Source organism: Mustela nigripes, chromosome 9 (assembly GCF_022355385.1).
Source record: "Mustela nigripes isolate SB6536 chromosome 9, MUSNIG.SB6536, whole genome shotgun sequence".
In the NCBI taxonomy this organism is placed as follows: Eukaryota; Metazoa; Chordata; class Mammalia; order Carnivora; family Mustelidae; genus Mustela; species Mustela nigripes.
In genome coordinates this window covers 11,142,646-11,157,958 of record NC_081565.1, presented here as the reverse complement: position 1 = coordinate 11,157,958, position 15,313 = coordinate 11,142,646, and the positions used below count along the sequence as shown (strand labels likewise).

Below are 15,313 nucleotides of genomic sequence, written 5' to 3'. Positions count from 1 at the left end.
CTCTCTCTCTCTGCCTGCCTCTCCATCTACTTGTGATTTCTCTCTGTCAAATAAATAAATAAAATCTTTAAAAAAAAAAAAAAGAAAAAAAAGAAAATGCAAAACCAAGAAGCTGACAGGAGGGGTAAATCTGTTCCTTCCGGAAGGGTCACACAGGAGGAAGAAACTAGACAGAGCTGTGGGTCAGGGGCCACCACAGAGTAACACATCTCTTAACAGGAGCCCTGGGGCCCAACCAGTTCTCATCTCTTGGTAAAGTAAAGGGGTCAGAAACTCATTCAGTTCCTGTCCCTTTCCCTAAGAGTTTGCTGGAATCAAAAGTCATGACTGGGGGCGCCTGGGTGGCTCAGTGGGTTAAGCCGCTGCCTTCGGCTCAGGTCATGATCTCAGAGTCCTGGGATCAGCAGAGAGCCTGCTTCCCTCTCTCTCTCTCTGCCTGCCTCTCCATCTACTTGTGATTTCTCTCTGTCAAATAAATAAATAAAATCTTTAAAAAAAAAAAAAAAGTCATGACTGGGGGTGTCTAACCTCCACCCGCCTATGGAGGAGGCAGGGACAGCATATAGTACATCGCTGGACTGAGTACCTCTGAGAAGTCAGAGGCAGAAACCCAGGGGAGGAAGGGGTCTGAGTGGCCTTGGGTAGGAGCTGGGGAAGGTGCTGGACCCGGAAGGAGCCGAGGCTATGACTTCATGAGGCAGAGACGTGGTGGCGTTTTCTGGGCCAGGGGTATGAGAGAGCACTGCCTGGTTAAGGAAGGACAAGTCGCTCAGAAGCTGGGGCATTCCAAGAAGTCCTCCAGGCTGAGGTGGAGGAAGGTCTGAAAGATTTTAATCAAGAGAGGGACTCAGTGCTGTGTTCTAGAAAAACTGCTCTGGTGGCCAACTGCATGACCAAAAGGGAGGGGATCCCCTGCAAGCCATGCCCTCAGAGTGTGCACACGTGGGGGTCTGGACAGATCGGCTGCTCTGGACGTGGGATAAGAGGAAATGAACAAGATGGAGATTCCCGTTTCCTGAGTGGCTCCTAAGTGTTGTTGCTGCTGAAAGCGATTACCTTTTCTAATCCTTCTAACAACCCAGTAAAAGTCGATCCTTTCCCTCGTTACATGAGAGAAAAACCGTTGGGAGAGGTCTACTAACTTACTCAAGTTCACGGAGTTACTATTCTTTGCAACCCCCACTAAACCTGATTAGGTACCTCAGAAGCCCAAACACACACCGCTGTGCTGGGGGTTCAAAGGCCCCCGGGGGGAGGGGGCGTGAGGCAGACCCTCTCACACCTCTGACTCGGGCTGCTGGTCTCCGTTTTCAGATTCGTACACTGCCCTTCTCTCGCAGTCTACTTCACACCACAGCGAATGCAAATTAAAATATGAATATTGATATCAAAACAATATCCAGAATTGGAATATCTGTGATTGAGGCTGTAGTGTATTTTAATGTGCAGGAGACAGGGAGCTGACAGTTGTGGGGTAAGGTGTGAAAACATCTGTTCTACGAGAGTCTACCTAGATCTCCCTGCCCCACTCATGCTTACTCCCTTCTATACACTAGGAAACATGTGTCCAGAGACTCAAGGCTACGTTGACCTAACTGTGAATTTGCTCCTCTCCGTCACAAACTTTCACATCGACAAGCTCGACTTGGCTTTCTGGGAGCAAAGATTTAGGAACTTTCAAAAGGGCCGTGAAATGGGTCCATGTGACTCAGTCCAATACCGGAGGAAGAGAAGTTCATCTTCCAGGGGTTTCCCAATGGACGTAAACATGATGCCCTTAGGTGAGTATCTTAATGTTCCCTGCAGGCGAGAAGGAGCAAGTGTGCGGCCATCGTCTTTCAGACAGGCCACTGTGATGCCAGCCCTGCATGGCATGGGCAGAGGCGGCAAGTCGGTTTGACAGCTGGGAGCCCAGGCACATGGCATCCTCCCACACGCCAGGTCCGGCGGGGAGACGCCCCGCCCTCCCTTTAGAAAGCGGCAGCTGGGTAGCATCTTGGCCGCTTCTTCTTCCTAATTTTGAGCAAGTCAGACTTCAAAGGAGGCCAAGCTACAGAAGAACTTGACCACCTTGCTGCATTTATCCAGAGAAATATGCTATCCATCCTTCTTTTTTTGTTGTTGGGCTGAAGCAGAGCCGGTACGGAATAAAGCCACACTATAGTATCTATTAACAATTATTTGCCAATGGTCACACGGATACCCTGAAAGCTCCTCTCTCAGATGCTTTGAAAATCTGCAGCACAAATGAACAAGGGATGGAAAAGGGGCCCTGCTCAGTCATATTAGAGATGGACCCTCCACACACCGTGGTGACCTCTCCACAGGTCGGCCCCACATTTTCTATTTGCAATTCAAACCCAAGGCGAGAGCGCAGAGGGCAAGACTGGGTTCTTGATTATATCTGCGAGGTCACCATCACTATGCGGAGGTAGAGGAGGCCAGGTGGCAAACCAGTACATTTGAAAATTGGATCTTTGTTGGGAACTGCCTCGATTTCATAGCAGAAACCAAACTTGAGATGTCTGTATTAGACACATCTGGGGAGCCACACGGATATGTTGCCATGCGAAGGGGAGGGGGCAGAGGGGAGGGGAACAAAAAAGCCAAGGAAATATTTTCTACTGCAGTGAGAGAGGTCAGATGGAGCCAAATCCTAAATTAGCTCAAGAAAGGGAGCAGGAGAGCACGGCTGAAGACCAAGTCCTGTCTGCACTGAACAATGCTAGAGTTTCAATTACAAAATCGCTCTTCCAAGAACAACTGCAAAATATCAAGTCTGTAGAAATCTGTAAGACCGAAGGGGGGAAAAGTGAAAATTGAAAAAGGTGCACTAATAGATCTGTCAACAGTCCGATGGTGACAAGCCACATTTCTATAAAATGCCTTCACCATTCGTGTCACCTGAAATGTACTGACACTTTCTATAGAACGTTACCTCCTGAAGCTATTCTTGAAAAGACTGGCAGGGGGAAGAGGAGAAGGGGAGGGGGGAAAAAACCTGCTTCAGATACTATCAAGGAAAGGAAGGGGAGGTGGCGTGGAAAGAGGGTGATCTAGATTGTTTAAGCGAACCTTTGAACGACAACATCAAAAAATGGGGGCTTTGCTGGTTATCTGCAGAAATGTTACGTATCAGAAAGAGGGGATTTTCGTCAGGCCCAAGGCTCCCACGTACTGGGAGGGAGGTGATGGCGTGCAGAGAGCAGATCCAACCAATGGAAAGCACTTGTCCGCGGCCTGAGGAGGGACCCCTTCCTCGACTTAGTTCAAGGACTGTTCTAACACCAGCTGAGCCTACGATCAGGTCGTCAAGGAGGCTTGAAAGTTTGGTGTGAGAACTACCCCCTCCCTGCCACTCTATATTTTATCCAACTCACTTCCATGAGACTGGGATAGGAGATTTAAAAAACAAAAATAAAAACAAAAACCTATGGATCAGCCTTAATATCCAAGGGAAGAATTCCACCTGCCCACCGCTGGCAGGGCACAACCGACCACCGTTAGGATCTACCTGGATGTCCAGGACAGGATTTTTATTTGGGGACTGGAATCTCAGCTGTTAAAAACTTATTCTCAGCTGAAGCTCGGAATTTAAATGCTTAGTCGGAACAAATTATTTTGCAATTAAAAGAAAGGAATCAATTCCTTGGACCGTTTCAAGTTAATTAGAGGTCCGTTCTGACTTCATAAAATTAAAACTGCTTTCAATTTTTTAAAAAAACTGCCGAGACAGACAAAGGCCCTTGTTAGAGTTGCACATCTGGGGGTGGGGGATAATGAAGTACGTGCTCCCAACCATCTTTTGGAAAGCAAACACTTGTTTCTGGAGGGCTGTATGAAAGTCTGCCATGGTAAGGGCATGGACACTGGAAATGGAGGGGTCTGGAACCCGATCCAGGCTTTACAGGCCCCAGCAGTGTGACCTTAGGCAAGTTTCTTCACCTCTGCACCACAGCCTAGGCTCTCTACACAGGAAATGGGAATCATAACTGCCCAGGGTCGTTCTACGGCTTCAGTGTGACAGCTCGCGGCCTGGTCCATTCTCAGTAGGTGGTTATCAAAGGGTGGCAATTGTGATAAGGACGACATCCGTTATCATATAAAAATTCCCTCTGCTGTGTTAACCTCCTTGTACTCGGCCAGACAATCAGGCAGGGGGCTCCTGGCCAGCACGGAGCCTGTAGGATACCGTACCATTTTACTGATGGTCCAAGAAGACAAATCAGAGTCCTTGCCCTGTTGCCCAAGAGTCTCAGACCAGAGCCGCTGGGTTTCTCTTGGTCAGGCCAGCACTGTGAGGACAGCCTGCAGCGTCCTCCTGAAACCCACCCCTTTGTGTGTCCTGTGTTTGTGTGGCGGTCACACGCACGCCCAAACCACGGAGGTCATTTCCCTGGAGATGCTTCTTGGTTTTGGTGACCGGCCGTCCCAGGGCAGAGGTCAGCGGTGGGAAGCAGACTGGCCCGGAAGGGGAGGCCGAGCCGATTCCCAGAGAGCCCTGTGAGCCCCAGGCCCGGAGGGGTGGGCAGGGGGCAGACCGACGGTGCTTAACTCTGAACTTGCTTGCCTTTGTGGGTTTAAGCCAGGCTTAATGTTATTTGAAGACAGTTTTTTGTCTGTGAATATTTATAACAGTGTGAAAACTCCCGGACAGCTGGTAATGCATTTTGAAGTGTGCTAACAACACTGTGTCAAACAGCCCTCTATTGATCACATCATACTTTTTTGTGGCCACGCATTTCATACACGGTGCTTATACATTTTGAATAAGAACTTCAAGTACCTTTTGCTTCAAGCGGTTTTTCACCTCTTTTATTCCCATTTTTGCATGATCTTTTGCCTGCATGAAAAATTAATTTAAGTTAAGATTCCCTCTCTGTTTCCAGCAGGGACTATGCTTGATTTCAATCCGTCGTGAATCACCTTCTCTGATTACTAGAAAAAAGAAGGAAAAAAATGGGATCATGAAGTCGAAAAACATAATGGCTACGAAAACAAATACAATGTTAAAAGGTTAAAAAAAAAAAAAAACGTTAAAGAGGCGACAGAGATTTTATTTGCTGCATTTTGATGGCACTGAGTTTTTTTTTTCCCCTCCCTCCTTCCAAAGGCCTTCTTCTGCTCTCTATAATTATTTATCTTAGCAGCCTGGTGACAGCTCCCAGCAAGTGTAGATGGAACAGCAGCTTTAAGAATCTGAATATCTATTACATTTCACCAGGCCAGGGCCTCAGGACCAATTTTCTGCCTGGGCTGACTGGCCTGAGCAGACACATCGCTGGGTTCCCCCGGTGCCATTTCTTCCAATCTCATTTCGGCACACACCCTGGCTTTTATTTTCTGTCATTTTAGACCTGTGTGGTTCTGTTGGCAGCCACCCGCCTGGTTAAAATAACTATAGTTTAAGCACAGAAAGGACTAACAAAATTAAAAATGGAAATAAAACAAAACCACCCCATGAAGTGGCTCACAGTCAAATTAGCAAGCAAGAGAAACCATGAGAAAAAAAAAAATACTTGAGGCTTGTAAGGGATGGAACATCACAGCGGGAGCTGACGTGTTCTCCTATTTTCTCTCTGCTGTGGGCATGAGTCTCACAAACAATGCACATCCTACAGGGCAGTGGTGAGAGAGACGAGGAAGGAAGGAATTGGGGACAACGGTCAGGGAGTGTGTCCCACCATGAACGCTCTTCACTAACCGGCAAAGGAGCGGCTTCGTTCAGACGGGACGGTGGGGATCCCCATAGGAAAGATTTTGCCAGAATGCTCGGCCGGCCACACCTGCGGGTCTCAGGGACACACGCATGGAGCAGCCAGCATCCGCACCCCCTGGTCTACCCTCTACTAAAAGCTAAAACCAGTGGCTTCCCATTTCTTGATTGCAGCAACTGGGAGTGGAAACCGTTTAACATGAAAAATGTCACTGACCTGGTCACCAGATAATCAACACTACGTAATTCTAAGAGCCTTGGAAGCTCTGGGAAACCGCACAGCAGCCCCTGAATCCTTTCTGCGGTACAGGGTCAGGTAGGCTGAAGAGCTTCCTCATGCCGAGGGACCCGTCTGTCGGGGTCCTGGGACCGAGACCAGTACTCACAAATTTATAGACCGTCTTCATGGCTGGGTTCGCTTTCGTTTTCACGGTATTCAGAATGGCTCCGCTTCCTTTCTGTAATAGAAACGTCAATTAGCGACCGGGACTCAAGACAGAGTGGGCCAACACCAACAAAAAACCTCTTCTCTCTGAACAAGTTAAGCAACATTCCAAGAGCGTGTAATTTAATTAGAGAAACAGGCCTGGATGGTAACCGGTGCCGGGCAATTAGTTATGGCGGCGGCAGAAGCGCTATGGGTGGGGACCGGGAGAGCCAGAGCCGGGAGTGCACGCGGGTGGCGGTAACTGGCTGCAGGGGGACGCAGTGTTGCACTTGGCACCTGTCCGCTGGCTGGAAGAAAAGCTCTTCGCAGGCTCTCTGAGGCCAGGTTTCCCCACAGTAATCTACGGCTTCTGAAGAAGTTCTAGTTGGTTTGGCTAGAGCCTTCCTTTCCTCACCTGGGTTTTCTGTGTTGTGATTTTTAATCACCCTGGTAGGCTGCCTTCCTTAACATCGACATCTTGAGGGAAGGAAAGAATGAGTAGCCATCAACGTGAATCATGGCTTTCGTACAAATCCAACACACCAATTTCTCGGTTCAGTTTCTTTGGGAGAACAGAGGAGAAGGGGAGGGAGGCTGGCCTTCCCAGGACACAAAGGAGGCAACGAACGGACATGAAGGGTGCACAGGCTCTAGATAATTCATTGAGGGCTCGCTGCGGAGACACCCTGTGTTAGCTTCAGAGGGTACTGAGTCACAGGGAGGCTGGCCTTTACCCTCGAGGGCCTCTGGTCTGGGAGGAGGGGAAACCCCAGGGCAAACAGCTGCAGCCGAAGGTCGGGCCAGCTGCCCTGACTGTGTGCCAAGGTGCGTGGACACAGCTCCCACTTTGCATGGTCAGAAAAGGTATTAGAGGACGAAACATCTGGCCTGGTCCGTGAAGGACAAAAGAGTTCATGTGGGGGACAGGAAGGGTAAGGACATTCTAGGGAGAGAGGACTGCACAGGAAACAGGTGCAGATGCTGGAAACCCCTAGTGTTCCTGGCTAGTGGTCGGTATCATGGGGAGGATGGCATGTGGGGCCAGCTCTCGAGGGGCCAGGATATGGAGTCTATATTCCAGAGGACTTTTAATCAGATGCATCAATAATCAGATTGGTGGCGGTTTGGAAAGATAACTCTCACTGATTTGAACAGAGACAGACTGGATCAAGTGGGTATATAAATGAATAAAACACAGTAATGTAATTACAGGGATTAACTTTTAGCACGATTTTTGGTTCGGCCCATTATTAGAAATTTTGAGCTTTAATTAAAAACATTGCAGTTTGACCTAGAAAGCATTCTATGTTGTAGGCCAATATGAAATTTTTACCCACTCATTTATTCCATACTGCTTTCCAAAATTACTCAGTATCTTATTTCAATGGTCCTTTGGAATATTAAAACTCCTTTTATCAATCAATCAACAAGTCCTTATTGCTTGTCTACGATTTGCCAAGTGCAGTGTTTGGCCATCCAAGAAGAACAAAAGAGGTCTTTCATGGAGGAATTGTTTACTCTCGGCCAACGGCAGCCACTTCCAAGGGCCCTGCCGTGGCAGTGGTGAGCTCAGCCCGCAAGCAGGAGAGAACACTTCTCACATTATGCTGGGGTTGCCTGTTTACTCGTGCAACCCCAAGAAGACAGGGAGTGCCCCCAGGGCAGGGACTGTGTCCTCCTGCTCCCGACTGTATCCCCAGTGTGGCGCCTGGTCCACCGGAGGCCCTCAGTACATACACACTGATAAACCCAAGCAGAGGCTTTATTGGCTTCTGAAGACCAAAGCACCTAGCTTCTAACACACAACAAGACATTGTTCATAACAATAGTGAGGGGGTGAAAAACTCAGTGATGTGTTCTCCATCTTCCTAGGAGCCTTTGGTGTGAAAAACACCGCAGAGCAGCAACAGGGACACATTTTTGGTTTTGCCATGAAAATTTCCCAATTGCATTGGTCTCGAAGGAGACCCCCAGAAAGGCTCTAGGATAACAACATCCACTCAACACACCCTGGCCTGCTTCCCGAGACGAGGACGTTTCTCCTGGCTCTCCTTGCCCTCACCTAAGGATGCTTTGGATAGTCTCATCGTGCAAGCCTGCACCTAGATGGCCTGGCTTTGCAAGCAGAAGCATCTCTGGCTGCAAGAATGGAGGGCCCTGGGCTGAATGACCACCTTGCGGCAGAATGGGGGGGTATGCGGCAGGGGAAGCGGGGGACTGCCAAAAGGCTCAGGAGAGGCCCTGGGGCTCTATGGGGCTGCACACTTACCCGGACTGTGGAGAGCCACTGATGGTAGAGTTTATCGCTGCCTGGGAAAGAGAAGTTAGAGAAGTGGTTAAAGCATATGCTTTCAGGAGTTCCTCGAATTGCTTAGCGAGCAGGATTTGGAAAGTTCAACATCTGGAGAATCACATGGAGGCTTCCATGCTCCACTGCTACAGGAGGGAGCGGTGAGTTGCTGCCACAGGTTTTCTTTCCAGACCAGAGATCCGATCCTCTCAGTGGCCCCAGTCGCAGCCTAAATCCTCCTTCCTCACTGCGCACTGGACAGAGGTGGGGTCAGACTCCTGAGCATGCCTGGTTCTCTTCTCCAGTCTTGTCTTGGCCCCACCCTCTCTCGGCCGTACGGTCCCGTCCGCCCTCCACACCCTCACAAACACTGTTCCCCTTGCTGGCCACCATTCCCTACTCCCTCTGCTCACGATGCTCAACCAACAGCTCCAACGTCATTTCCTCTGCAAGTTTCGCCCACCCCTTCCTCCGAACAGTCCCCTAGAGCCGGTAACCCCTGCTCCAAAGCCCACATTCTCTGAAGTTCTGCGAGCCACCCCAGGGCAGGAACCGGAGGGCTGCATGTCCCCACACTGCCGGACACATGCTCAGCCCCAAGACCCTTGAGTAGCGACAGGGAAAGAAAAAGGAGGCATTGTTGGGGGACTTGTTCATTTTATCCGGTGGGATAAGAAGGTCTTATCACCGGACAGCTTTTCTAGCAGCTCCGAAGAGCCTGCCTTAGTTCAACGGCACATAAAGCTCATCTTCTCCTCAGACCCCACGTTCCACTCTGAGCGCGCTGTGTCTCTGTGAAGCTTCCACACCACAGAGCGTGGATTAGTGGAGTCCTGTTTTACCTGCCTAAAAGCCTATTTCTGCTCCTTTTCTTGCACTGGTTTAATCTGTATTTGTTTTTAGTTATGCATCTCTTTCTCCTACCAGTAGACTCTGCTCCTTGAGGGCCAAACCTGGTCTTCTGTTTCTTACTCTATGGGGCTCTGGACGTGGCAGGAACACTGACTCGCTCTGACGTCCGTGGACTGGTTTTATGGGCGCTTTTGCGCTCTCTCTGCAGCTCAGGCTGGTCAGGCCTGTGAATGGGGTTTTGTAGGCGAGGTTATGCCTGACCCTATGAACCACCGGTTGTGTGATACAACCACCAGTTGTATCACATCACAGAAGCATAGTCCAGACCTGGCATGGGCCGAGCAATAAGAGCGGTCTGAGCTGCAGCACGCTGGCTACTATGTATCACTAGACTCTGGCCACCCAGGGGAAGCGACTGACCCCCAGACAGAGGATCTCAGACAGGCCAAGTGCCTCTGTCTCAGCAGAAAATGAAGAGGAATTCCTCACACATTTCAAGGCCGAGGGTGAAGTGAGTCTCTCTCCAACCCGCACTGAAGGAAAGAGAGAAGCCACAGCCACTCCCTGCCACGCACGCCCTAGTCCCACATAACAGTCCACGGCACAGGGGGGAAAATGAATCGAACTCACCAGCATACTCGCCCATGCTGATCTCCTCTTCAAAAACGTCACTGAAACCTTTGCCGGAATTGAGAAGGTCCAGTCTCCCATCTATAAACTAGAGAAAGAAAGAATAAAAGCGTAACAGCTTATGCAAAGACACAGGGGAGAAAACCATTCAGCCGGACGCCTTGGTGTACACCCAAAGAACCACCACGTTTCCCAAGACAGGAAAGGGCCTTTGGAACGGTGAGTTAAAAACAAGTTTTGAAAACACTGGCTATGAGTTGACGGTAACTTGCTGAATGCCACTTGACTGGCATATTTGTGTTGGTGCTGCCTGGCTACTGACGCCCCCCCTTCTGCACCCATCCTACTCCTCAGACCCCAAGCCCCTCTGGTGGGCCTGGGTCCCCGATGCCCACAGCTTCAGCGCTCACAGTAAGACAGCTGCAGAAATCCCCGCCGGGGGTCCAGACAGGCCACCCTCCACGGGGAGGGCGGAGTACCTGCTTGAAGAGCTGCAACTGGGTGGCGTTCTGCAGGAACTGCCTCATGGCTCCCGAGCGATAGTGGGACACGAAGGCTTCCTCACAGAAGGTGATTGGCTCCTCCTGGGAAACAGAGATGGCAGAGGGGGGTTGGAGGTGCGGGGTGAGGGTGGCAGTCAGTTCTTACACTCGGTTAGATGGCTCTTCTGCATCTGATTGACTTAATTCTCGTTTACTTGGTCGAGTGGCTACTGTCATCAAAGGCTTTCTGTTCTGTGGAAGAGGAGGAGGTTTCAGAAAGGAAAAGTCATCCCCCAAAGTCCCAGGGCTGGTAGGAGGCTGAGATTCCGAACCCCACCCCTGGCCCCTTCCGGAGGAGCCAGTCGTACCCCAGCAGCAAGTTAGTGGGATGTTCCCTCCAATGTGATCACTTCCAGACTTTTCTTTTCACTTTGAAGAGAATCCAAGCAGCACCTTATGCAGGGGGAGTCTTGTCACATAAAACTGCCCAGCTGCTCTTCGGGAAGCGGGGGGTGGGGGGATGCTGGGGTGCAGGGGTGGTGGCTGGGCAGTCTCCTCCCCCACCTCAGCACCTTTGCAGTTCCCGAGGCGCCGGCCGTGGAACACACTTTGAAAACCATCTACACAGTGATCTCGACCAAGAGCAAATTATCATTTTATTTTTTTAAAGATTTTTATTTATTTAATTGACAGAGAGAGAGAGAGACAGCAAGAGTGGGAACACAAGCAGAGGCAGTGGGAGAAGGAGAAGTTGGCTCCCCGCCGAGCAGGAAGCGGAATGTGGGGCTCGATCCCAGGACTCAGGGATCATGACCGGAGCCGCAGGCAGATGCTCAACGACTGAGACCCAGGCGTCCCACAAATAACCATTTAAAATAATTATTTATGTAAAAAAGCAGGGCTAATAAAAAATAGGATTTACCGCCCAGTCAACTGTGTGCTTTATAGCGCTCGATGAGCAGTCATGCTTTCACCAAACTACGTTTTATGAGTGAAGAAAACAAGAACCGAAGCTGAAGCCGCATTCCATCCTTGTAGTCAACACCTCGATCCTTCTTTGAAGGGATCTGGAGTGCTCATCTCCTCAGACAAGTCTTTAATTTCGGTGGTGTATCCTCAATTCTGAAAGATCAGACTTTGACACCTTGAACTGAATTAAAGGTGCCCCTCCCTTCACAGACTTGGCGGCAAACACAGAGATGTTTGAAGTTGTACTTTTATCCTGTTTTAATGAGTTACGTAAGTGTTAAATTTACTGTCTGGCTGCTGTGAATTCCAAGGGTTCCTCCTGCTTAAGTCTGGCCAATATTAGCTCAGCAATGGTGCAGACATTTCGCAAAAGGTGTAAGGATGACCCCCAGAAACTAGGTTGGGGGGAGGGCTTGTTTTTACCCAGATAAGCCCCACCTAATTTTACAAAGGATCTGAGGCAGCCTACATGAGCACCCAAAGGAAAGGAAAAAAAAATAGAGCTAAAGAATACGTGAATATATAAAACATGTTTACTTGGGAAAAGAGTGTCTGGATATGCAGGTCCTCTACGGTTTCTAAAACAAAGGTTCAAAATTAGCTCTGAGCTTCCTGGCTGTGAAAGCAAGAAGGGAAACAGGCAAAATTTACATTGTGAGGACATTGTCTGTGAGGACAATTTCCTTGTTCTCCAGAAAAAAGAATATTCTATGACATTACTAATTTGGCACGGATTTACATCTTTCTTGCTTAACAGCTGGGAGATGGGCTAGTGATAACAAGCTAAAGCCCACCCAGCATTCCATTCCCGTGGCCTGCCAGTTCTACTTCCATCCTGGGAAGCACAGCTGGGCAATCATGTCCCTCTCCAGGCCGTCCCATCCATGAGTGGTGTCACCTACACACTGATGGCCTGTGGTAGCATCATAGCTCAGACCTCCTTCCCTCCAAAACTGTATGTCTCAATCCCACCTGGATGGCCCTAATATTAGCACCTCAAACTCAAAATGGCCCATACTCCCAATCATTAGCCCGCCTGGACTGTACCCCACATCTGTTTCTTTCTTAAGTTGGCATTATCATAGCTCCCCCTGACCTATCACACTGCCCACGTCCCCCCCTGCTTTGCCAGTGAAAGGAGTCAAGTTTGTCTCCGCTCACCATTTCTCTGCCTGCCATGGTGGAGATTTAATTCTGTGTGCCTTCCAGTTGCCTCCCTACGTCTACTCCAATTCTCTGATATATTTTTTTAATTTTTTATTTTTTATAAACATATATTTTTATCCCCAGGGGTACAGGTCTGTGAATCACCAGGTTTACACACTTCACAGCACTCACCAAAGCACATACCCTCCCCAATGTCCATAATCCCACCCCCTTCTCCCAACCCCCCTCCCCCCAGCAATTCTCTTAGATTTCTAACACACGCACATTGGCTCACGCTACTATGCTACCCAGGAACTTTGACTGCAGAGGCATTATGCTGGGTGGTTACTGGGTTAACTTTTTCCACTAGACTCTAAGCTTCATGCGGGCAGCAATGGCACCTGTTTCACTCAACACCATATACCTAGTGGCGTGTGTCACATACACAGGGCCCTGTGTGGGAGAGGAGAGGAAAAGTCCTAGCTCCCTAGCAGGGCAAACAAACCCTTCCTAAGCTGCCCAGCTTTCTTTTCCAGAGTCCTTTTGTGTCCCTTTTCCTCTGCTCCCCCAGGTAACTTCTGCTCCCAATGCATCTCCTGATCATACGCCATGTCCTTTCCCACTTGCTTCCTGCTTTTGCCAGTGCTGTTCCTTGCACCTGTACTACCCTTCCTTCCTCTCATTTCTTAAGACTGTATGTATTTAGAGAAAGAGCCTGATCTGGGACTTGATCCCAGGACCATGAGATCATGACCTGAGCCAAAGGCAGACACTTAATGACTGAGCCACCCAGGCGCAGTAGTCATTCTTGCTTAGTGCTCCCATTTGGCCTGGCATACCCCTGGAGACTGAATCTTCACTGGTGTCCCCTGCGACCCGGAGCTCCAGAGGGCAGAGGCCTGGCCGGACTCCCCGCTACACTGCCCGGGGAGAGCGCCGAACCCACCCCCCAGTTAGAAGCTCAGGGACACTGGCTCTAGAACCACAGGTTGAGTCTGACCCTGGTTCCTGCCACAAAAGCCCAGTGGTCTCGCTGTGGCTGATACTACTTGACCTGACAGTAAAGAGGTCTCAGAACGCGACGCCAGGTGAATGACACTTGTGTCCGGGGAGTTTAGAGCTCCTTGGAGGAAATGCTCGCTGGAGTTGTTAGCATTCACTCCTAGAGCTGTGGCCCAGCACTGCCAGGAAGGAGTCTGCTGAGGGACCAATAAATTCGAGAGAATTTGCCACCAGATCTGTGTGGAAGGGTAGCCTGAGGCAGAATTTAGCTGTAGGAGAGCAGAAAGAATCTCAGCTTTGGGGGAGACACGAACATTTTGGACCTGTTGTCTCCTTAGTGCAGGCGACGTCCCCCCGGATCAGATGTCTGTGCCATACAGACAGACAAAAGGACATGGGCACGGATGGAAAAGATGAGAGGAAAATGTGACAACGGGGGCTTTTTCTGCAAAAAGCTTCAAGAACACCCCCAGCGGTGTCAGTCAGCCATGGGAACGAGTACCACTAGAGTGCAGTGCCACCCGCGTGGGGCGGCTCGCCAAGCATCCACAGGAGCCAGGAGAGGAAAAGGCTACCCGCCTCGGGCAGCAGGTCAGAAATCTTGAGAGAGAGCAGGCACATGTCAACAGAGTCTAATAGGGGGAATGGGGATTGGGTAAGCAAATCCCATCTGTTCAGGGCAACTGTTTCATCCTAATCCTGGTGAAAAACAGAGACGCGGTCATCCTAATCCTGGTGAAAAACAGAGACGCGGTCACCCGTTGTCATGTATAAAGTGCTGACCGGCCACAGGCTAGGAGGGCTCACACCCCCGGAGCTACTCACTTTCTAAGGAAATGACAACCACCACACTCCACCTAATTGTTACAGAATAACAGGTAGGGTCATTTGCCCAAGCTCCCAGGACCCATAAATGTCAGAGTCAAGATTTTATACGCCACGGCCCCCCAAGCCCAGCCGTCATGCACGTGGCCCACCCCCAGCCTGGGGCTTCTCTTGGGGCATCAGTTCAAACTGTTTGTCCGTGAACACCTGTGAGAGCACAGGAGAGTTCTTGCAGGTGGAAGCCTTCGGGTTCTCCTGGTAGATGGGTACTCGAAGCACCTACGCTCCCAGGAGTAAACAAGCCACCAGGAAGGCTCTTTCTGCCCCAGGCCCATCTGTACCAAGGATGCTGAACCATTTGGCCCAGCTACTCCTGGTTCCCCCTCCTGTAGCTGAAATGGTCACCCCACTCCACTCTCTGCAGCGGAGAGGAACAAGGCAAGGTGTCTCGTTAAACCCTCCTTTGTAAGAATTGCTGATTTAGTTCTCCCGTTGCGTTGATTAAATCTTTTGTCTTAGGCGGCACTCAGCATTGGGACTACTGGCTGATAGCTCCGTGAGCGCACGCGAGGCGAGCCGTGAGTGTTCAAGCTTAGATCACATTAGCAGAGTTCTTCCATCCATGACCCGGAGGACAGTTAAACACAGCTGCTTAACCCTATCAAGGATTCTGTTACAGACAGACAAGTTGTACTCGCGGATTATCTTCCTGACATATGCAATCAATTGAAAATTCCGTTACTAATGAATCCACCTTTGTTAACAGGTAAAAATGGTGATTCCGAGCGTTTCTGATACTTCCAGAAATAAACGGCTTTTGTCCACAGCACTGTGGGTCCTAGCATAAAAATAAATTCTCCTCTCAGAGTCTTTTGAGGGGACAATTCTCCTTGTTCTGCTGATCTATACTTACAGTACTAAACTCTTATTTTCCTGTGCAAATTTATCAAAATTCTGTGTGTACATTTACTCTG

At 49.7% G+C, this 15,313-nt stretch overlaps 1 protein-coding gene across 6 annotated transcripts in view; it reads right to left on the bottom strand.

Annotated features, from left to right (window-relative positions):
* Positions 1 to 15,313, bottom strand: part of DENND1A (DENN domain containing 1A) — a 496,533-nt gene that overhangs the window by 53,809 nt on the left and 427,411 nt on the right. For all 6 annotated transcript variants that reach the window (XM_059410848.1, XM_059410842.1, XM_059410846.1 and 3 more), the window contains 5 exons: positions 10,395 to 10,499; positions 9,916 to 10,003; positions 8,413 to 8,453; positions 6,103 to 6,174; positions 4,787 to 4,843 (listed from right to left, as the gene is read on the bottom strand). In XM_059410848.1, the coding sequence (XP_059266831.1) occupies positions 4,787 to 4,843; positions 6,103 to 6,174; positions 8,413 to 8,453; positions 9,916 to 10,003; positions 10,395 to 10,499 (363 nt within the window). The remainder of the gene's footprint in view (positions 1 to 4,786; positions 4,844 to 6,102; positions 6,175 to 8,412; positions 8,454 to 9,915; positions 10,004 to 10,394; positions 10,500 to 15,313) is intronic.